At 34.5% G+C, this 22957-nt stretch overlaps 5 protein-coding genes across 12 annotated transcripts; all 5 read right to left on the bottom strand.

Moving 5' to 3' along the window:
• Positions 1-237: 237 nt before the first annotated feature.
• LOC123212753 (probable NAD(P)H dehydrogenase (quinone) FQR1-like 2) lies at positions 238-2718 on the bottom strand. Its single transcript, XM_044631940.1, has 2 exons — positions 1919-2718; positions 238-696 (listed from the first exon to the last, which is right to left on the bottom strand). Exons 1-2 carry the CDS (start codon positions 2455-2457, stop codon positions 459-461), a joined length of 777 nt encoding a protein of 258 aa, XP_044487875.1. The 5' UTR covers positions 2458-2718; the 3' UTR covers positions 238-458.
• A 322-nt stretch (positions 2719-3040) lies between these two features.
• On the bottom strand, positions 3041-6825 carry LOC123212752 (deSI-like protein At4g17486). 4 transcript variants are annotated; one of them, XM_044631936.1, is made up of 4 exons: positions 6626-6825; positions 4977-5235; positions 4093-4380; positions 3041-3585 (listed from the first exon to the last, which is right to left on the bottom strand). In XM_044631936.1, exons 2-4 carry the CDS (start codon positions 5191-5193, stop codon positions 3341-3343), a joined length of 750 nt encoding a protein of 249 aa, XP_044487871.1. In that variant the 5' UTR covers positions 5194-5235; positions 6626-6825; the 3' UTR covers positions 3041-3340. The 4 variants fall into 4 exon arrangements, with proteins under 4 accessions (XP_044487871.1, XP_044487874.1, XP_044487872.1 ...); XM_044631939.1 differs by having other exon boundaries at positions 4977-5194; XM_044631937.1 differs by lacking the exon at positions 6626-6825 and adding an exon at positions 6503-6611.
• A 1300-nt stretch (positions 6826-8125) lies between these two features.
• On the bottom strand, positions 8126-11283 carry LOC123213954 (HVA22-like protein k). The gene is made up of 8 exons (XM_044633606.1): positions 11141-11283; positions 10920-10978; positions 10734-10831; positions 10241-10292; positions 9547-9610; positions 9139-9234; positions 8942-9011; positions 8126-8595 (listed from the first exon to the last, which is right to left on the bottom strand). Exons 1-8 carry the CDS (start codon positions 11156-11158, stop codon positions 8438-8440), a joined length of 615 nt encoding a protein of 204 aa, XP_044489541.1. The 5' UTR covers positions 11159-11283; the 3' UTR covers positions 8126-8437.
• A 558-nt stretch (positions 11284-11841) lies between these two features.
• LOC123213951 (putative pentatricopeptide repeat-containing protein At3g18840) lies at positions 11842-15642 on the bottom strand. 3 transcript variants are annotated; one of them, XM_044633601.1, is made up of 3 exons: positions 13149-15642; positions 12532-12654; positions 11842-12405 (listed from the first exon to the last, which is right to left on the bottom strand). In XM_044633601.1, the coding sequence occupies exon 1, from the start codon at positions 15272-15274 to the stop codon at positions 13226-13228; it is 2049 nt and encodes a 682-aa protein (XP_044489536.1). In that variant the 5' UTR covers positions 15275-15642; the 3' UTR covers positions 11842-12405; positions 12532-12654; positions 13149-13225. The 3 variants fall into 3 exon arrangements, with proteins under 3 accessions (XP_044489536.1, XP_044489537.1, XP_044489535.1); XM_044633602.1 differs by having other exon boundaries at positions 11842-12364; XM_044633600.1 differs by having other exon boundaries at positions 11842-12654.
• Positions 15643-16731: 1089 nt separating this feature from the next.
• Positions 16732-21565, bottom strand: LOC123213953 (pseudouridine kinase). 3 transcript variants are annotated; one of them, XM_044633603.1, is made up of 9 exons: positions 21281-21565; positions 21072-21194; positions 20636-20738; positions 20048-20095; positions 19176-19276; positions 18898-19012; positions 18649-18731; positions 17393-17948; positions 16732-16952 (listed from the first exon to the last, which is right to left on the bottom strand). In XM_044633603.1, the coding sequence occupies exons 1-9, from the start codon at positions 21446-21448 to the stop codon at positions 16912-16914; spliced, it is 1338 nt and encodes a 445-aa protein (XP_044489538.1). In that variant the 5' UTR covers positions 21449-21565; the 3' UTR covers positions 16732-16911. The 3 variants fall into 3 exon arrangements, with proteins under 3 accessions (XP_044489538.1, XP_044489539.1, XP_044489540.1); XM_044633604.1 differs by having other exon boundaries at positions 19176-19273; XM_044633605.1 differs by lacking the exon at positions 16732-16952 and having other exon boundaries at positions 17399-17608; positions 17692-17948.
• Positions 21566-22957: the final 1392 nt, after the last annotated feature.

The following is a 22957-nucleotide window of genomic DNA, read 5'->3' as shown; positions in this document are numbered from 1 at the left end:
TTTCTTTATATATTGATGCCTAGAATATATTGCATGTTTATGCATTTGTCCTTTCTCCTTAGCTTTCCCTTCTGTTCTGAAGTTTTAAGTCTGACATTTCTTCAAACACAATCTTAGCTGGGAGCATGCGAGCTTAAGCACAAGTTTAAGAGAACGGCCCAGAATTTTATTTATCAATTGCAAGTAAATACTATAACACAAAATTTAAAGTCATGTACAAAAACAAAAACAAATACAACGGTTTTAACTGAGAAAAGCTTCATAACCAAATTAAATGGGAATCACAAGCATATTAAAGGTACAAACCGAAAAATGATAGACGGCCTCAACTATCTAAAATCTATTAACAGATGATAGCTGAAGATAAATGCAGAACAAATTGAACATGTATGTGCAACCAATAAAAAAGATGGTGACATGGAATATAAATGTGGACTTAGCAAAGCTACTTGAGGCTATCACGACTCACGAGGCTGGGCAAATCTCTTGACAGTTGCTGCCATGTATTTTCCCTGATGCTCAGCTAAAGCAAGCTCTGTTTCACTTGGCTCCCTTGAGCCATCACCAGAAAAAACTCCAGCGCCATATGGAGACCCTCCTCTTAGTGAGTCCATTTTGAACATTCCAGCGCCGAAGGTGTAACCAATGGGAACATAGAGCATACCATGGTGGGCTAACTGAGTGATTGCTGTCCAGCTGCAATATGAACACCACAATTTATTTGGACTGAAAATGTTGAAATGGCCATAGCATAAAAACGAAAGTTCCCTGGAAAGGGAAATATTTTTGACACTGTCACTGCAGATTTCTTAACTTAACCGAATTCAGGCAAGCAATAATGGCATGATTTTGAATCTAACTTAAAAGCAGTTACAAAAATCAGAAGGTTATTTCTAGCACAAAAACCCAGAATACAATATTCATTAGGTCTGGATAACAACCAGAATATTTTTCAACAAATAAGCAGACTGCATGAGTGATTGCCTCAGTGAAGCTTACGTTCCTTGAAGCCCGCAAATAACTAATGATGACAGGTTCCCTAAAGAAGAAGATTTTAAGGCTGTGCATAGAAATTAGAGTCTTGTTAACCATTTGTAGAAGATGTTAATAAAACAGTTTCCCAGCCCTATTCCATATTTACATTGTTATTAGCTGTAATTATAGATAGTATCATATTTCTTCTAACTGAAACATTCATATTTGAGCAGCATTGTCACATAAAGAATTTACATTCTCAAGCTTCATGATGACATTTTCCTTATCCAGACTCTAAACAAGTTTGAGATTGAGCAAAGAAAACAGACAAACAGGAAAATGAAACAGTGAGACCACAAAATCTGGATACTGATCTAAGAGTATTAGAATTCATTATACTCAACAGGATTAACAGTTTTCACCTAATTTTCATTCAACTGTCCAATACTTTTAGGGGTACCTCAAGACCCTGCTTTGCCAGGAAGAAAACTCAGTAACAACCGTTTATAACCTCAAGAATCTTCTGTCAGTGCATTCTCTCCTCTCTTCATAAGAGTTATTCAAAGACCTAAGTAGCATAATTGGGGAAAGATAAATAATAAAATTTGTTGATAAGCAATACATAATGTTCATATATAAAGGTTCTGTCTCATTTTATTGCTTGATATCCACTCACAATCATCATCTAACAAATCAAAATCATCCAATAAAGACACTAGTACTCGTACAATTCCGATATATGGGAGTTGTATAAATAACTCTAAAGTATTTCCATGTTAACTCCCAATTTACCTAATTCAAACAAGATGAATCAAAGCCATCAAGAACAGAATGCTCAAACAGTCATTTCTTTGGAAAAAAAAAAAAAACAACCATAATCAAGCATCAGCCACCTAATATTACCAACAAAAATAAATAAATAAAAGCCAAACAATGTACTTACGCGGTAGTTTCTTGTCCACCACCCTGAGTCCCAGTACTCACAAAGAACCCAGCAGGAACGCCTGCAAGTCTTTGATCCTTCCACAAAGGAAATGTAGAGTCAAAAAATGTCTTCATTTGAGCCGCCATGGAGCCAAACCTAGTTGGGAACCCAAACAATAACCCATCAGCCAGAACCAACTCATCAACACTTATCACCGGCACATCATCACCCTTCTGGGGTACTCTCATCTGCTCCAAAATCTCCACTGGTAAAGTCTCACGGACTCTATACAAAACCCCTTCAACCCCATCAATGGAATCAACTCCTTTCTTTATCCTTCTTGCCAACAACTCTACATGGCCATACATTGAGTAAAAAATAATGAAAATTTTCAGCTTCTTGCTTGTTTGTATGTTGTTGTTTTGAAGTGGGGTTGTACTGTTTGTTGCTGTAAGCTGGTCCTGAACAATATTAGCGTCATCCCTATCTGGGTTCGGACGATCTTGAACATCTGGTAACCTTTTCTTACTTGGCATACACCCAGCTCCTTTACCCATAAAAATTAAATCTTGAAACTGAAAATTTCTTTTGAATAAATTATCAATCTGGAAATGTAACAGAATTCAGTTAATTTCTACGCTTTACTCAAAAAACAAAAAAGAACAAACAGGAAAAAGTAGAATTATGAAATTATGGTGTGAAAATATTTTTACAAGATTGAATTTTGTACAAATTTGTGTGAACGCTATGCTATGCTACAAACAAGAAAAACGAAAAAAGTAAGATAGGAATGGGAAGTGGAAGTTGGGTGTCTCTAAGAAGCCTGAGTTGACTTTGCTTTGCTTTTTAGCTGTAGTTAGTTTGAAAATGGCTGGCATGCCTAACGAATCGTGTGGTATTCCAGCAAACGTTGTCGTTTCAGCTGTTGACAACAAAAATTGTCGCAAAACGCACCGTTTTGCTCAAACAAAATGGCGCCATCTCTCTGAGTCTTTACAAGACCTACAACTACAAGTATCCTCAACTTAGAATTCTTTAATCTAATTACTTCATAATATTTCCGGATTTCCAAAACCCGAAAATGAAAATATTTATTGAACTGACTTGTATTTTGCACATTGACACTTGTGGGAATGTAGATGAGAAAATCCCAAGAAAATATCAGTAAGAAATGGTGATACATTACAAGATGAAGAATGAGCACATGGCTCTGTTTGTTGCACATTATAAAAGCCAACTAGCAAACTCCACAAATGCTAGAAAAAACAGGAAAAACATGAGTGAAGCCCTCTGATTTCACATTTAAAATCACAAACTTGGGTAGATTTTACATTTCTGAGGCTCACATATGACAGGAGGTGATATCATTGAACAGATCAGAATTTCAGACAGAGGCTGAAATTGGTACTTTTACAATTGATATGCATGGAAATGTAAGTGTTATAGTTTCTTCATTGAGCTACTTTTAGACCTCTTCAACTCCCATGGCGGCAGGCAACCTTTGTAGTGAGAGTGCAGAAACAGCGAAGATATTGAGACTTCTTTATGAGGTAATGAGATCGATGACCAGCAACTGAACGCAGTTCTCAGTCTCTTCTTCTCACTTTCACATCCTTGGAAATTAGGGTCATGCTGCACAGTGGTAGATTTAAGGGCTTCAGGAAGTATGCAGTTGCATAGTGAACCTATGAGAAAGACAGAAAATTTGGCAAGAAATAAAGTTTAACAATGCAAGAAAATAGTATTTAGAAGATGCAAAATTATGAGGTATATAGAACTATAATTGGGGCATGCAACTATAATATATCTCGGTACCTAAAACTAAACTTTCGTAAGTATGTGCTGAGATACATGTAATCAATTTCACTTTGAAGTTCTATATATTACTTAATCTGGTAGTAGTTAAGAGACAAAAGCATGATATATGGGTGGCCTCGAGTATTTCAAAAGGCCTCATGAATTTCCATGCTCAATGAACTACCCCAAGTACAAGCTTCATTTGCCTCAAGAAAATTAGATATAATAATGTTCAGAGTACAGGATAAATTCAATCAAAAACTGGAGAGTATCATGTAGCAATGACAGTGTTTCAATCATTCATTTCTCAAGTCTGGAAATGTCTAAGGCACATTGATCCAACAAATGCATGGTCCAAACATGTTGTGATAAGAAGAAAGATATGTGTCATTTACCTATTCTAGCTAGACGATTTACCCATCTTGGAATTGGGTTCCCTGTTAGCTTATAACATATATCCTCGCAGAAATGGTTGCAGTTCTTAGTAATCAAATGATATGTATCACCATTGTAGTTTGCAGACTGGCGCTCCATGAACTCTCTAAGCTCTATAGGATCCAAGCATGTTGTTCCCATGAATATTGACTTTCTAAACCTGAAGCCAGGGCACTGTCGTGGTTCAACCTCAAAAACACCACTTGTTGGGTAGTCATGTGCTCCAAAGGCATATTCTATACCATGGACTGCAAAGATAAGTACCAACAGTCAGAACCCACTTCAAAATCCTGAGATTGCAGGATTAGAGTAAACTATAAAGAGAGCAGAATATACACTCCTAAGCTAAATGGATTACTTTAGATTTATAAGACAAGAAGATTATCCTGGATTCCATGCCTTACTTTTCATGAAGAACATAGGTCTCAAAGTGTGTGTGTGCGCTGCATATGATACACGCAAGCCTAACAGAGAGCCCATAAAATTCCCTAGGGATGGAAAATGCCACATTATAGAGAAAGAAGGATGCTTTCCTAATAATGTATCACAGAGATATCATAATGTTTCATGACATATAATATAAAGAGAAACCATCAGATTCAGAGATGATTGACCACCAGTGTAACTCAGGAGCGATGTAATTCAGATAGAGATTGTTCATGATTGAGTATTGAGGGAATGACAAGAGAAATCCTCATGTAAAGGGGAAATGGAACGACATGATTTGGACAATTACCAGTATAAAATCAATGATAATGTGAAGCATCTAATGACGAATGATCTGGACTTCAAGAGAATATTCTAATCAAAACAAAACAATTTTAAAACCAACTTTGCATCTAACCTTCTACCCCAGTATGAAAAATGCCAATGCCTGCCCAGTACACATAGCCATTGATTGATGTCAGGTCATAAACATTCAAATAGACAGGCGTGTTTCCTGGACTAAATCCTGCTGACTTCACTTTTGGGAACATGCAAAATCGAGTGGCTGAGGCTGAACTGCCTCGTACACAAAGAGGTACAACAGAGGTCCAGCCATTCTTCGGTCCCAATTTCATGCTTGAGAGTGAAACAAGAAACCAGTCAATACCACTCCCAACCTGCAAGAAAGCATAAAAATAATAAAAATTGTTGCAAGTGCAAAAACCATAGCAAGGAGCATTAATGAAATCAAATCCAAAACAAAAAGCTTTAGTAAGAACTATCAACAACACTAAACTATTTCGGTCAACAATTTACCACTGCTACTAGCCCACTATTGTTGCCAAGTAATAATAAATTAGACAGCATTTCAACCTCACATTTTATTCCTTCCCTTAGAAATTAAAGGTGCAGTCTATCACATAGACAGTGGGAGCCACCTTGTCTTTGAACAGTCTGAAACTTCTTAAAGCAAAAACTTCAAGTTAAGTTGATTTTAACACCATAACATCCCAATTTTTTTATTTCACATCACTGATTAACTATATTGCAGGGCCACTTCTCCTGTTCAACCACAACAACTGGACCTAACCTCAATCACGAACCTCTTTTTGCCTCACATTCTTCTTTGCAAAATTTCTAATAATTGGAGGCAGAGCCAGATGAATAATTCATATCAGCGCACTTTCACAAGGTCAGCAACTCACCGAACCACCTTTTTATATTGGGACATGCACCAACTTCAATTATTTAAATGTAGTGGGCATCTTTTTCAAAGCTAACTGGAATGCTACATTGCTCAGATAAATAGTAGGCACAAATATCATAAACTTAAAAGTCTACACAAAAAACTTAATTAGGATGCAAATTGTCAATCTGCCATGTGCCCCTATTTCCCTCCCCGTTTTGCCAATAGGTAAACAGGGAACAGAAACTATTATCTTTATAAATGGAGAAACATGATATCTGAGATTCACAATCCTAAAGATAAGTTTGAGTCCTCATCATAAATATGGTTAACCCATGAGGCAAAGATGAAGAGATTCACAATTCATCACAGTAAGCTCCAGATCCCATAGGGAAACTGCATTTTTGGGTTAATATATGTTAAGATTGCATAAAAGCAACAAGCCAGACTCCGGATTTTTGTTTGTGGAGTAAATGGATTTTCAGTATCTATTGTCAGATTAGAAAACAAGGTCACAGACTCAAAGTCAACTGTGAATTCAACCAAGAAAAGAAAGAAAAAAGCTAAACAAGAAAATGAGAAAACAAACACACAAAAATGACAAAATGAACCACTCAATAAAGCAAATCAAATTCACAGGTAAATCCAGAAACAAAAAGACAAAAAATGTAGAGAGAAACCATCCTATGCACCAAGTAAAATTATCCAAACCATGATAAGCAAACATAAATAAAAAAAGAGAGGAATGCAAAACAAACCAAGAAATCCGGAACTTGGGAAAACAAGCCAAACCCTTCAAAGAAAAGCTGCAAATCAGATAGTAAAAGCAAAAATAAAACAAACCGACAACAAGATAATGAGAATCAAAGAGACCCACTTGCCTTGTTAAAGAGGATATTCAAGGCAAGACTTCATTACAGCAGGAAGAAGATAATGTCATCACCAAAATGCAAGGCAGCTATAAGTAAAGCGAAAATAAAAGCACCTGAAATTGGAGGAAAGTGTTGAGTTGCTTTGTCTGAAACAGAAACTGAAAGCGAAACTCACATTGATATTGCTTATGGCATGTATGTTAAGTTATGTTTTTGTTGGTTTGGACTTGTCCGATACCAAAAATTAAAGGAAAAAAAAAAAAAAAAAAGCTGGAAGGAGTGCTGAAGCTACTGTCCTTTTCTGGTGGTCCAATCCAATGAGGAAAGAGAAGAAAAAATAAAGAGGAAATTCACAATCAAAGAAATAACATAAAATCTATCTCTGAAATTAGTAGCTAAAGTTGAAAAAGTAATTCAATTGACCAACTCGCTTTTTAGAAAAAATTTCCTTACTGTTAAGGCACAATTAATTACTTATAATTTTAATTCATAATTAACTACTAACTGAATTTTTATTTTGCAATACAAAAACAAAACATCTGTTTATATTTATGCTTTAAAAACCAGATCCTCTTTCACCTCATAATCTTGCTTTTACACAGTAAATTCAAGAGTCCCGAAAAACATTTAAATCTAATAATCATAATATTTCTAGTGACTAAACGTATATACAGTGATCATATTTGTATGAAAAAAATTATAAGAATTGACGATATACAATTTCTTTTAGATGCTCAGTTTATCCTGAAATTAGAAATATGATAATTTAATCATGATTGATAATACTATATGGCTATGATTGAACGAGACTTTGGATGGAAGATGGGAAATATTTGAAATGCAATGCAATTATTTGGGTGTTTGTCAGTATATGCGAATTATGAACAGAGAAAGCAAAGCATGGAGATCTTCTCCTCTTCTGAATCTTTTTATGCATAAAGAAATTCAAAAGATTGGTCCTCGAACCTGGAGAAGCGTGATGATTTTAATAATTGTCTTCTCAAAAGTTTCATGAATATCATAAATTCAATATTTATTTAATACAATTTACCGTTTCCTCGTTGACCACATTTCCTCATAAAATTAAAATAACGAAGAAAATCATTTTGATGATCTTCATTCTTCAGTTCAGGGAGGCCTTCTTATGGATAATGAAGAATCAAAGGCTTTCAAGATATGAAGAAGAAATTTTAGTTATCGAAGTAAGAATTTGTTTGTGTATGCTACGACTCAGAATTAAAGATGATAAATTCCCGTTAAGCAAGCCCAAAACATGGTTAAAATTCCCCATTTCTTTTGATTCTTTGTTGGGGGTAACAGAAAATCTGACTATACTCTGAAAAATTATGTTAATTGGGAAATATGACTTTTTCCATTTCTGGTCAGATTCCTTGCTTTATAGATGTTTGGAACAAACCATTACTTAATAAGAGATACAGATTCAGAAGGTCTTGGTAATGTGTTCAATGCTTATAAAATGGGGAGAAAAAAGCAAGAAAGAGGTAGTAGTGAAACAACTAAAGTCATAAGAAACTATTGATAGATGGAATTGTTTAAAATTTACAGCTGGGGTTTTCCATTCACTACAATCACACTAGTAAAAAAAATAAGCAATTCAGCAGATTTTAATTAAGATCTCTAGTTCAGTTCACAAAACCAAACTTCTAGATAAAATTAACATTTTAGGGCAGATATTTTGTTTACATTGTTTTGGCCATTTCAGGTGCAAAAACAAAAGCTACTACTGCCTAATCTGAGATGAGACAAAAATTTTGCCCTGATGTGTGGAAGTAGATGGATTGGCTTATCAGTAAGGAAATGTCAATCTTCATGGTTTAGTTGGGGATCTAGAATTTGCACGGTTGGATGTTCAATGCCTTGGTCTGGATGTGGATCCGGAATTTGTGCAGTTGGGCCTTCAATGGCATGATTTCCCTGCCTTGGTATGGGACGAATGACATCCTTAACCGTTTGGTTTACTGGAAAGAAAAGAAAATAAATTAGACAAATTAAATTTAGACAATTCACGAGACAATGGTATTAAGTGCAGTTTATGTAGAAATGCATACACACTAAGAAAATGTGAGCACACTTGAGCTTAGCTGTTTCAAAAATTACATATATCACTAACAGCCTTTAACATATTATATTTATATAGCTATTTGATGGGGTCAAGCAGTCACAGAAAATGAATATTGTAATTAAATTTTAAATTGATCATAAAAATGCCGACAAATGATAGATGTACCACAAAACTCCTTTTAAATGCGATATTGAATTTTGGAATTAAATCTGGAGAAAACTCATATTGGTCAGACTTCTCACCTAGTGTCCCAATTTCCATAAAAATTGACCTCACAACTCGAAATTGTGGTTGGTGTGCGATGAAGTTACTCTGCAGATTCAGTAACCTATCAGATTTATCTATATGAACTCAAATCTGAATTAGCAATTAAGTAGCATGAAAGATGTAAATATAATCCATTTCTTCCACCATGATATGAAATTGCACAAATTCTTACCATTTCACGATATAAAAAGTTCACAATCTGATCAAGTCTAGCTTGGTGTCTCAACAGAAGTGGGCGGAGATGGCTCATATACATATGCCTGGCTCCCTGTTAAACAACTGGCAGTCATCATGCGGTGATTAATAAAAAAGCAGTAGTCAGAATTTATCAAACTTAGTTTATTTAGTCTACTTGGTGTAATGCTAGGATTTGTTAATCTAAATATATGAAAAAGAAGGGGGGGAAAAAAAAAAAGCCAAACTAGGAGTACTGGGCACCTCATAACAAAAATCAATTTCATATGATGGCAAAAGTGTACATTTTCAGTCCAAGCAATCATAAACATCCTCCAAATGGAAATTATGCAATATAAGCAACAATTAAAAATCCTCTGCATATCAGAAACTGAGTCAAGCTTACATTGGCTGATGGAAGTTGTAGCCAAACTAGAAATGCAAACTTCACATGATAGTACAGTGGAAACCTGATGGAACCGTTTGAAAGTAGCTTGTTTAGATTACAATAAAACACTAAATAATAAAGAAAAATGTAAAATCTAGAATTGAAGATGGGACTTCTCTCTCTAGATGAAGATCAAGCTCAACATTCTCAAAATAACTAAGCAAATAGAAATTTACATCATATCCTGGAATCTAAAGTAAAATTCAGTTTCCTTAAGGCCTTAAAGGCAAAGGCTACACAGATCAGGAAACCCAACCAGCAAGTTGAATTCAAAGAAAACATACAGAAAGTAAAAATAGTTTAAATGTCCTACAACTTAAAACAGATCTTCAAACAATGAAGGACAAAGATTTCACCACATTAACTCACAGAGATTCCAGAAGCAGAAAAGAGGTCAAAATCAACAAGCCCTGTGGATGTTAATGGTCCATATGTCATAATAATCTTCCTAAGGATGCACAATCTCTTTTGTCCATTCACCTCTTTAACTTTTTTTTAAAGGTCTAGAAAAAGCCAACACCCATCACTGTCTAATTATTTGCTTTAATTATCCAAAAGTGACAGAGCCATAATTAATTTAAATTGCAAAACGTTTATGCATTACTTTTCCCAGATAAGAAAGCAAGAGATAAACGGGGGCAAAAAACTGTACCAGGTGAGAATCTTGTCTGTAAGCACTTCAGCAGCCCTAAAAGATCCATAAACTGCAAGCAATCCAAGGACCAATATTAAGTATAAGAAAATCATAAAGAAGCTCATGCACTCCAAAATCAAACATATTATGAATTATTTATTTGAGATCATTCCTCTCAAACCCAGTCACTCAAAATGTTAGTTTCTGCAACTACCTCCAATAAAATTGTATTATCCCGCCCTACATATAAGATAACAACTTCGAGATAAAGCACGTTTGGCAAACTCATTCATACAGCTTTATCAGTGCTGCACAAAGCATGTATATTCAGAATGGCAAAAACAAAAAGCTGATTGCAACAATCAACTTTTAAATTATAAAGTGATTCTCACTATGCTTTCTTTTTTTTTTTGGTCTTCGCTGCCCATACCATATATAACTAAATTTAATTAAGTATCAAAGAAACTTTAAACAGAGAGGAAAAGAAAATAAGTGACAGCAATGGTTATACCAGTCCAATAAAGAAGCCACCTTCGTTGTTCATGGTGATTATCGTTCTCAATAGCCTTAAAAGTAGAATAAGCGGGTAAAACAGTACTCACGCCACAACTGTACCAACAAAATTCCATTTATTATAAATGCATTCAATTCATAACCTAACTCCATTACATTTAACTAACAACTTTTTACTTCTTACCAAGCTGTGCGGACAACAATATTGGAGCAAATTGGATGAAGAAGCAATCCCAATCCAACCTGTTTAAATTAAAAAAACTAGTAATATCTCAGGATTTTTATTTAATCATGCTCACAGAATTAATTATAAAAAACAAAACAATAGTGAAACCCTAATCAGAGATTAGAAAGGGAAAAAGAAGCAGTAAAATTAACATTAGAGATAAGACAAGAATCATTGACCCCTCTTGAGATGTCCATTGGCACGTAAAAACTGGAATTAGGTCCAGAGACTGACAGGAGAGTCCCATTTTAAAATATGATACAGAGGAGATGACGAGGTCCCAACAGAGAGGATTAATTTCTAAAAACCCCCTTAGTTTTTACACATGAACAGGTTAAGTTAATGTTCAAGAACGCTCATGTTTTTGAAAATATACATGAAACACCCGCATAGCACGTCTGTTAAGGAAGATGAAATAACAAGTGGATGGTCATGAAAGCTCAAGATAACCGTTGCAGAATACAACCGTTTTTATAACAATATAGTTTACTTGTGAAATTACATTCTTGCCTGCAGCCTTTGAAACAATATCAGACAGACTAGGCTGCAACAGTAGTTTCGAATAGTTTCGGGGTTGACCTGGAAAAATAAACCTAAGCTCTGTTTATCGTAAATTTATGATAATTCAGGGATGATTGTTGAGATTAACTCGAAATTAAAAGGCAAATATATGTCTACCTGGATTGGAAAGTATTTCATCTTTGCTCAAAATTATCCCATTATATAATGATACATCATCAGTATATTTAACTGTATATAAACTTTATGGAAATTGAAATATGAAATCTGTAATTAACTATTCACTGGTAACACAGGTGGGTGGGTTATCGAGGGATTAGTATAGTCAAATAAAAAATTTGAAAAGCATAATAAAAAGAATTATAGTGCGCAATTGTAACATATCTTAATCAAAATATTTCATCCTGCAATTAATGTCTGTAAAGACCACATCAGAGAGAGGAAGAAGAAGAATCGAGTTTAGAACAACTAGCGGAAGTTATGAAAAATTACAACTTAGAGATAAGCTTAGACAGACCAAAATGGTTGCCAACTTGAATCCTTAATCTTGATGTAAACTTGGAATTGAACTCCTCGATGGAGCATGCTGTTCTATGTCTGCATAATTCTTGGATTGTTCCAAAATCCATAGCCAGTACAACTGGGATAGTTGAGCTAAACGCTGATAGTTTCCTTTCATTGATCTTGGGAATTGGGTGCATTTTCTAACAAGAAAAGCAGTCTGTTTTTCTCAAGGAGTTGCCATTCCAAACCAATCCCAGTCCTCCTGGGAGAAGTAGCATCTTCTTATGAGGCAGGAGTTCGGTAGTACCCTTGAATTGTTGTCAAATGTTTGCTAGGCATTCAATAGCCTTTCTAATCAAAACTCTTGACAGCCTTGCCTCCTGTTTCATCATGAATTTCCTTCGAATATATCTTTTCATGACTAATATATAATAATATGATGATCAGCGATCACGATTCACAGTAAAAAACTAGGACATTTTGTGCATGTGTGCGGTGTGTGCCATGCAAAGGAAGCTGTTCCAGAAATGACACAACATGTACTTACTGGGGGGACATGCTATGTGTATGACCTCTCTCTTCAACAGCAGAAGCAGGATGTAGGTATTGCCGCCTCATAAAGTCATCTTTATATCATTTGCTTCTTTCCATGTTGATTATCTCCCTCAAGCTTCAAATAGACACGTTATATATACATCAGGTAGGGTATATATTATGAGAAATAAACATGGATATTTTTTTCTGTATAAAGTGTATTGATTGCTGAAGTTTATGGTCTTCAGGTAAACTATTAAGAGGAAAAGAAAGGATAAAAACCATAAATGTAAGGAAATGCTAGTGCCTTTGATACAGTAAAAACATCCACTAGAGTTTGTCGAGGAAATATAATTGCTTCAGGAAATGGTTTTATGTAGAAAAAGAATTCCTCATCCTGACACTCAATACCACCAAATGCAGATGCAGAGTCTATAATTCCCTTAAATTGCAATGCCTAGAATTATTGCACAAGAAAGCATCGGCAAGAAACAAAAAATACTTCAATGTCTTAAAATTCCAAATTGAAATCATATTGAAGCACAATGTTGAAGGAGGAAACAGGGGACTACTTAGGAAGATGTAGTTGGAGATTATATTCTGTATGCTAATTTGAATAACTAAACATACCTCCATAATATTAATGTCAGATCCATCCTCAGTGCAGTAAAAACCACACCAACTTCCCAAGCAACATGTGACAATTCTCACGGTGTTGCATTGCCAAGATTTTCATAATATAATGTTCCAACAGTTTCACATAGTTCTGCAGTTAAACTGGCTAACATCGAATATATCGCTTCTGTTTTGGAGTGGGATCTATCACAAGAGGTAAACATATGAACTCCATTTACCACAAACATCCAGCTGCAACCAGGAAATTTCTTCACCTTCCCTCTCATTTGCTTCCTTATCCTCCCCATGTCAGCCCAGTTTCCGTCTGCCGCATAGACATTAGCCAACTGCACATAACGAGCTCCATTACCTCCTTCAATCCTAAGAATTTTCTCCTCTAACTCTCTAGCAAGTTTTGCATTCTTATTTAGCCTACACACGTTCAAAATTACCCCCAAGATTACTGGATCCTGTTCTGTGGGAATCTTTTTCATGAACTCTATGACCTTCTCCAGCTGATTTGCCCTCCCATATAGATCAATCATACATGCAAAATGGTCTATCTCGGGCAAAATGTTGTAATCTACTGTCATGGAATTAAAATACTTTTCACCCAATTCTACCAAACCACAATGACGACAAGCTGATAGGATTGCAAGAAACGTGATGATATCCGGTTTGATTCCATTTCCCAACATTTCCTCAAACAATTGAATAGCTTTGATTTCATGACCATGGTGAGCATAACCAGCTATCATTACATTGTACAGGATTGTGTCACGTTCAGCAACACTTTGGAAAGCTATTTCTGCATATATCAGATTCCCACATTTTGAATACATATCAACCACTGTGCTAATCAATTTCTTATCCATCTCAAGACCCATTCTCAGCATGTAAGCATGTATCTCCATTCCAGGATTCAGGGCAGCTTGTAGGGCACAGGCACCAAGCACACTGACAAGAATAAGAGGTTCAGAAACCATTGCTTCCTTACACATAAAATCACTAAAAAGTTCAAATACAGCCTCACATTGCCTTGATTTGACATACCCAGAAAACAAAGCTGTCCAAAGAACCACATTCTTCTCTGCTAATGAATCAAAAAACCTCCTAGCTTCCACCATGTTGCCTTGCAATGAATACCCCAGAATTAATGAAGCTATTGAAAATGTGTTCTCAACTCCACTCATGTAATGTATCAACTCAGCATACTTCATATTTTCACACTTGCAGTACACATCAACAATGCCACTATTTACGAATGGATTCAAAATCAATCCATTCTTCAAGGCCCAGGCATGAACTTCCTTCCCACGGTTCAAACTTCTCAAACCAGAACAAGCACTCAAAACACTTGCAAATGTATGCTCATTCCATCCAACTCCATTCTCTGCCATACTAACAAACAACTTTAAACCCTCTTCCATATACCCATTATGTACATAACCCGAAATCAAAGTATTCCAAGAAACCACATCATTCAACTCAGGCGCCCTCCAAAAGATCTTCAAAGCCATTTCCATCTCGCCTTCTCTACAACATGCTGCCACCATTGCATTTTTGGAAACCAAATCAACCACTTCATCATTCATATTGAAAACCCTATACGCATCCTCAAAACATGCACACTTTGAATACATATCAATAAGAGAACTCACAGCAAACCGACTAACATCATTGCTTGTCTTCACCAAAAATGCGTGCAACTGTCTCCCATAGCCTACATTCAATAACTTGGCACAAAGGTTAAGCATTCTAGTCACAGTAAACTCATCAAATTTTATATCTTCACGCTTATTTTGCATTTCTTGAAACACATTCAGTGCATGAGCTTCATACCCATCTGCACACACATAACCAGATAACATTGAATTGTAAGTGACCAAATCCTTGTGAGGGGCGGAGTCAAATAGTGCCCGGGCTTGTTCTAAGTTGTTGGATTTTATATGGGCTGAAATCATCGTGTTCCATGAGAACACATTTCGTTCAGGCATTTCATCAAACAGTTTTTTAGATTCATGTAAATAGCTGTGCTCCGAGTAGACTTGAATGAGCTGGTTTGTGGTAAAAGTGGATAGCATGAAATTGGCTTTAATGGCTTGTACGTGGCACACTAGAGCATCTTTCAACGATCTCATTTACACGTATGCTTGTTGTATTAATAAAAGCCTGAGCTTCTTCGAGAGCCGAATCCGAAACCACGTATAAGAATAGAACCTAAATTTGCATTTCAAGTTCAATGTTCTAGCTTCTAATCACACTGCTAAAATCAGAAAGGGTGATTACCTTTTCTCACCCAAGTGGGGTCTAAAAACATTTTTACGCCAGTTGAATGTTAGAAATAGAGATGGCAGTAGCTGGCTCCAACGCAGCCCACCATGCACCGAACTAGACCAACTCACGAGGATTAAACATGGTAAAAGTTACAACTTTGAGTATTGTTGAATTCATAATAGAATATAAGAATAATATAGACACTATTCCACGCTATTTGAGGTATCATCCTTTTATTTTGTTTTCAAATATAGGCCAAAGCACTATTTTCCAACCAACTGCAATTTCAAGTTTTTCTCTTTTAACTTTGATAATCTTAAACACCCACTTATGTGTAGTTAAAATTAATGATAATAAGGATAAAATCATCATTTTCTCTATAATATTAAAAATAAATTAAAATATAATCTCTTTTTGTCCTCCTAAAGTTAAAAAATTAAAAGTTTCTCTCAATCTAAGTTTTAAAAAATGACAGTTTCACCCTTAAGGTTTCGTTTTGAAATCTCCGATATTATCTCCGGCTCCATTGCTGGCGGCCTCTTTCTCTCAAAGCATCATCTCCCTCCGACAGTCTCTCTCCTCCCATTGGACGTCTGATCGGCGTCAGAAAAGTTGTGGAAGATGAAGAGCTTCCCAGACGAAGACGACAACTTCACCTTCTTTTGGGAGGACAAAGAACTTCGTCTTCCCAAACGAAGATGATAGATTCGTCTTTTTCTGGGAGGACAAAGCACTTCGTCCTCCACCGCATATCCAACACCGATCAAATATCCAAATGGGAGGAGAGAGACCGTTGAAGGGAGAGGATGCTTCAGGAGAGAGAGGCCGCCAACAATGAAGTTGGAGATGACGCCGGAGATTTCAAAATGAAACCTTAGGGTAAAACTATCATTTTTTAAAACTTAGGCTAGAGGAAACTTTTAATTTTTAAAGTTTATGGGGGTAAAAAAAGATAAAATTTCAAAGGGTTAAGATTCCGTTAATTTTAACTATTCATGGATGGGTGTTTGGGATTATCAAAATTAAAGGGGAAAAACTTGGAATTGCAAAGGGTGGGAAATAGTCCTTTGGCCTCAAATATATTATAAGTTTTATATACATAATTTTGTAGTAAAAATTCATTCATATTACCAACATATAATTGATAATATGATACAAAATATAATAACCAAAATGACTCTACCAATTAATCTATTAGGCTTCTTCATGTGGGTGGAGCCCATTTTTAAGGCAAACATTAAGTCATGGTCATGAATAAGAGTGGAACTCTGAAGAGACAAATCAGTTTGACAAAAGATGAAGGGAGAGCGGCAAACAGAGGTGGATCAATTCGTGTGGAGGAAGCAGATAATAAACCAGTCATGCATGTTCTACAACTCAAAATTGAAAAAATGATGACCAGAAAACAAAGATGAGAGCATCTTGGAAGGTTTCCATTTTCGTGTCATTTCTAATAATTGGAACAAGTCATCCGTTCTTATGGTTACAGCATTGATTGACGTTACAGAACTTTGGCATGAGCATACACCATCCTTGCATCATCTGCGCAAAAGAATTTCACAAAAATATGTTGTTATTCAGCTAGTAATATCATGTCAGCAATGTCGAATTGCAGAGAATAGGATTGAAAGCTCAAGTGAATGAAATTATTATCAAGCACGATGCATAGCATCTGAAATGTTCTGTGCCACTTTCCCTTGCATTTTGATCATTCAGTTTTGTTCTACCCCAAATTATACACCAAATGGTGCCCCCACTACAAAAGAGTCACTAAGTTGGTATACACTTATTTGTTTCAAGGGCTGCTGACTTAAACTTACGGTAATCCTATGGGGAAAAACAAGGTCTCAATGCTATCCAAAAAGTTTGTGCCCACCAAATGCCATAATTAACTACCATCTACTCTGATTCTCTTTCAGCAAAATTTTTGCTCATGGAGCTGTTATACATTTATGCAAACTGCCAATAAACTCAAAGCATACCTGCAATTGCTGTCAAACTAAATTCAGAAGGCACATTGGTCTCTGCCTCAACAGTGGCTTTGGCTGCTGCAATTCCTACCGCAAGACTCTGAATAACATCTAAACCTGCACATTTAGAAGCAAGTGTCCCACCAACCAAGCAATCACCAGCTCCAGTAAGCCTCACAACTGATGCAGGAAGTGCAGGAATATGCATAGTGAAAAACTGAGAGCCTCCTGTAAGGTGCATAGCTTCAGAATACCAACTTGAAGGACAGCATGAATTTACAGTTTTGTATAACTTTCTACTGAATCCATATTGAGTCGTTTTCTCCAGACCAATCTTCATAGAGTTCAGTCCTCCTTTAGAGCATAAAAACACTCCATCTGGACCAAGCGTCACAACAACAGCTTGTATACCTTTCTCTAGCAAAACCCAGATGGCCGGTTTAAGTGTTTGGAACAAAGATTCTGTTGAATACTTATTATCCCTACTGATTGGATGAAAAATGTCTTGACCAGACAAAGCATTTGCCATGGCAACTAGTTCATCTTCATTGGGAAAAGCAGCACTTATCTGTACAATAGCTCCTCATCAGTTGCAGATAATAAGAACTTTAATAAATAGAAGAGAATGAGCCATAGTATATGACCCAGTGCAATTTATTATCAGACTACCTTAGAAAGAGCAAATAGCTACAAAATTCAGACATTTAAGTAACAGTTGCTAATCCAAACTCTTTCTGGTACAAGTGGTCAAATTTTCAATCAAGACAAGGCAGAGAGAACTTAATTTTGATTAAATCATATGAATATGATAGTAAAAGGTACAGTGTTTGAAATATATCAATGTCAACAATTTTGAAATTTTTTAATCTTAGAACAAAGTCCACGCTATAACAGTTTTTTTCAAGCTAATCTTGAATATACTCTCATTAGAATAGGCAGTGCAAATTCAACAACCATTGAATAAGACTAAAAGATCTATGCATGAGCATTCTGTAAAGAGTTATCAACCTTTCCTGAGCATCTAAAAGAATGTGAAGCATTGTACACTGAAACAAAATTTAGAGAATGAAATATATCAGCACTGCTTCTAATTTATAATATGATTGTAGTGATTCTAAAAAGTGAATTCTATTCAATTTATAAAGCAAGTTTTCCGACTTTGTCTCCCAAATGATTCATAAACACCCCATAAAAGGTGAGATAATGTAATAAGTGATGCAATTTACTCCCCGAGAATTTACATAAAACCCAAAAATCATAACACTTACATACTTGGCAACTGAGGCAATTCTTCTGGATTTTGTGACTGATACAGTCTCAAACCATACAGGAACGTTAGACTCTGCCGCCACTGCGATAAAGAACACAAAACTTGGAAGTAAATAATAAATAGAACAAAGTACAAATGAACAAAGCAAAATATATTACTGATAGCATAGAAAATAAGCCAGTGAGCTACAGTAGAGAGAAAGGAGAGTCATGGTAGATTAGGAATCTAAAGTGATATCTTAAATTACTTTTACAAGAAGCTTCTAAAGCAGGAGGACTTAGATTTGCATCAACCATCAATACAGGAGCAGAAGATATATTGCCCTTGAATAGCTGAATCCACTCAGGTGTGAGAAATTTTTCCTGCATTTAAGTCATCATATTGACAACAAAAGCTGTCACGGAAATATACAAGTAAGTTGGCAACAAATTCTGTTCTAATTAGGAACATGAAATAATAAAAATATTAAAGTTGGCAGCAAAAACTATTCACACTTGGAACATGAAATTATAAAGGGAAACTTACAATAGCCTCAACACTTGCAACACCAGCTACCACTTCTCCTTTGGCATCGAATATATTGGAAACAACAGCAGTATTGATATCTTGTTGCCTCCGAATGCCTACTCCAGAAACAAACCAATGAAAAAATGTAGTCAGATTTATTGTCTCATCTTCAAGAAGAACAAAATAAAAGGTGGATGATACTAGTTACTAGACCTTTTGTTTGAAGGGCCATTTGCTTGAATAGAAGAAATAGAGAGAAAATAAAACTAACATTGTTACAAGAGGCCTAGGAAGTGGCTTTATGGAAAAACATTAAAAGTTCACTACTCAGTATCAACTAGAGTACAAAAAAATATTTTAAACAGGATTCTTAAAGATAAAAATTATTCCTGATCTATCAGATAACACTTCAGAGTAACACACACAACTCCATTCGCGATACTACTATGAATTATTTTCTTTCGAAAAAAAAAATTTTTTTAATTCCAAAAAAGTTTTGATGTTATTGTGATTTCTGTTGTCTTTGACATTTCCCAAGAGCCAGCACTCTACAAGATATGCCATAGTAAATCCTGTATCAGAAATGTCTCAACATTAAATCAAGTTCAAAACTAACATTTTAATAAGTTATCTAGAAGTAGAAAACGTCTAATCAACCTGGTGGACCTCTAATGAGAATAAAGACTAGTTTGTTGTAGTAGGCATTCAACCCAACTTTCAACACATTTGAAAGTCTTCTATGGTGCTATTGGTAATCAAACATGGAGATAGAACATACATGATCCACACAGATTTGGAAACATAAAATAAAAAATGGCATTGATGAAATTTGATGGCATGATAGTTCACCACAGGTAAAGCAAAAAGGTCATAAACATGAAAATATCAACCTTCCATAGATAGCCCAGCAGATTTCCAGGGTTCCAACAGCAAATTTCCTAGTAACAAGGAAAAAATAAAGGATGAAAAAGAAGAAATAGAATATTCAGTTATACAAAACCTTATTGCTACTAATAAAAAATAATCATCACTAGATCAAGGTTTTATGATAATAATACTTTAAATAAAAACACCCCCATTCACAGGCCCGTGAAGAACATAAATTATATAAAATAATCTATAATGTAAATCTTATCTCCTCTTTTAGATAGTCAATAGAAAATTTCCTCAGAACATAAAACTAAACAAATATTTGAATTATGTATTCACCTATAAATATTAAATTAGTTTAGTAATGAAAAGCAATGATTCACAGTGGTCATAAATACAATACTCTTCCTAAAAGAACTGTCATAAAAATGTCCTAATTTCTGGATTGCCTACCACAGTCTTTACATGTTAAACTAATTATGAATTTTTAACCAGACATGGTATATGGTGATTTCTTATAACCAAAAACAGCAATACAAACAAAGGTAATACAAAATTAAAAGAATTAAAAAGTTCTCATAATATGGCATAAAGTGAAAGAAAATCACCTGCCATGTCAAGTCCCACAGCACTGATCATGAAAGGCTTAGCCCCAAGCTTTGACATACACTCTGCAATGTTCCTTGCTACACCCCCTTCTCTATAATACACCTGTATACAAAAAATTTGATATACTGAAAGGCTTATTCTGTTACAGCTACCATTTAAAAAAAAAAAAAAAAAGCGTTTGCTGATCGTCAATTTTATCCACAAAATCAAAACCAAAATTCACAATTTTGAACTGGGTTCTATGGAATTCAGTAACTTCAAACTTACAATCAGTATCGCTGGTTGTTTACCTTTAAAGGGATAGTATCACAGTGGCAACATAAGAACCCAGTACCAATGCAATATAAGGGAGAAAAAAAACAACTATCACATAAAAAATTAAACAAAAGAAGAAATTTTTAACACACTGATCAATGTTTATATGATCAAAAGTACCTTGCCAGGAGTAGTGGTTCTTGGGTTAGCAGGGATAGAAGGAGTAGCATGAATGTCCAACACCATGCCTCCTATGATCACCGGCTCCGCTTGCTTTTCTGACTGCACTCCCTTTAACAAAACCTTTTACACAATCAAATAAAAACTAATGACTATCAATGAATCAAACAAAATTGAGAACATAAAGAATCAAAATGTGGTAAGTTTACTTGATAAAGGCCAGTATTTGCTTCGTGTGGCTGCAAAAGATGGCGAGACAAAGCCTCCATTCGTCGCCTCACGCTACTCTCCATTCTTCCCTTTCTTACTTCACGAGACCCTGTACAGTTAGAAAGCCGCAACTCTGCAGTAATTCCAGCACGAGGGCACTCATACATTTGTCTTCAAACAGACTTGTGCTCCTGATTTGGTTTGGGGGCCAATTTTCCGCCCCCAGAGGCCTGTCTTAATTAAGATAGCCCCGATGCTTTGAAAATTTTCACCCTCTCGGACAATTGTTTTACACGTAATTTAAATATATAAATAATATATAATTATATAATTAAATATTATTTTATTTTTAATTTAAAATTATGATTAACCTTTATAAAATTAAAAAGATGCTTAACTTTAAATTTAATCCGAATGATAATTATATTAAAGACATCTATTCAAAATAACCTGTTTATACGATCTAATTAATATAATACAATCCCAAATAACCTGGATGGTGTCCTATTAAAAAACAACTCTTTTAACTTGTCTTAACACAAAATAAATTTTTTTTGTAAAAATAAAATTGCCCTATTGCAATTTCACAACTTTTTTATTTTGCTTCGATGCTAATAAAAATCTTCAATAAAAGAATTTAAACTTAATTAATTAACACATATGCATGAAAATTTATACAAACTTGACATAATAATGTGTGTCTGTATAATATAGTTGTTTTTATTTTATTTTATAACATATTGTTATATTAATTTGTAATGATATATTCATAAGAAACATTTGTACATAAATTTGGATTGATATATTAGTAAGAAATATTTATACATATAATATTACTGTTATAATAAAATATTTATACATATAATATTATTCTTACAATAAAATTATACGCATAAACAATGATATATCATCATATAACTTGATATTATTTTATTTTTAATATAAAACTATTCAATCATATAGTGATATATTATTATATGTATTATTTATATATAAAATACTACTTTTACTCTTAAATATTAAATGGCATAAAATATAATTGATAACACCGAAAACACACTAGCAAATTGATAATGATATATCAATTTACCAAAATTTTATTTTTATTTTTATAAAACATTCAAATTGTGTTCAGGTTTTGAATGAATATCGTAAACACAATCCGATTTACAAATGAGCTAACTCGAACATGATTTGAATTAAACTTCATGTAAAATAATTTTGATCTTATGAATCATTCTTTTCTTTGTGATTATGGGTATGTTTAGAACAATTTTCGAGTACATTTAGTAGTTTTCTTCTGAATTCCTCAATTAATAAAATTATGTGTACTCATTTTAAATATATAAATATTTATATATTTATATATATTATTATATGATTAAATAATTTTAAATTAAAAATAAAATAATATATAATAATATATATAAGAATGTATATATATTTAAAATGCTATAAAGTGAGATTCAATAAGCCCATACACATACTGAGCCTAGCTTGTGTAGCTTGAGCCCAAATTCACACTTGATGCTTAGAAAATGGCCATATGATTTAAATGTAAATCACGTCACAAATATTACTCTCCTCAAATAAAATCTATTTTTGGCAGTTACCATCCATGACTAAGAATTTATTCAATTCGATTATTCTTTTTTGTCAATAATGAAAAAGAACAT

This window comes from Mangifera indica, chromosome 4 (assembly GCF_011075055.1).
Source record: "Mangifera indica cultivar Alphonso chromosome 4, CATAS_Mindica_2.1, whole genome shotgun sequence".
Lineage (NCBI taxonomy): Eukaryota > Viridiplantae > Streptophyta > Magnoliopsida > Sapindales > Anacardiaceae > Mangifera > Mangifera indica.
This window is presented reverse-complemented; position numbering and strand designations above follow the sequence as displayed.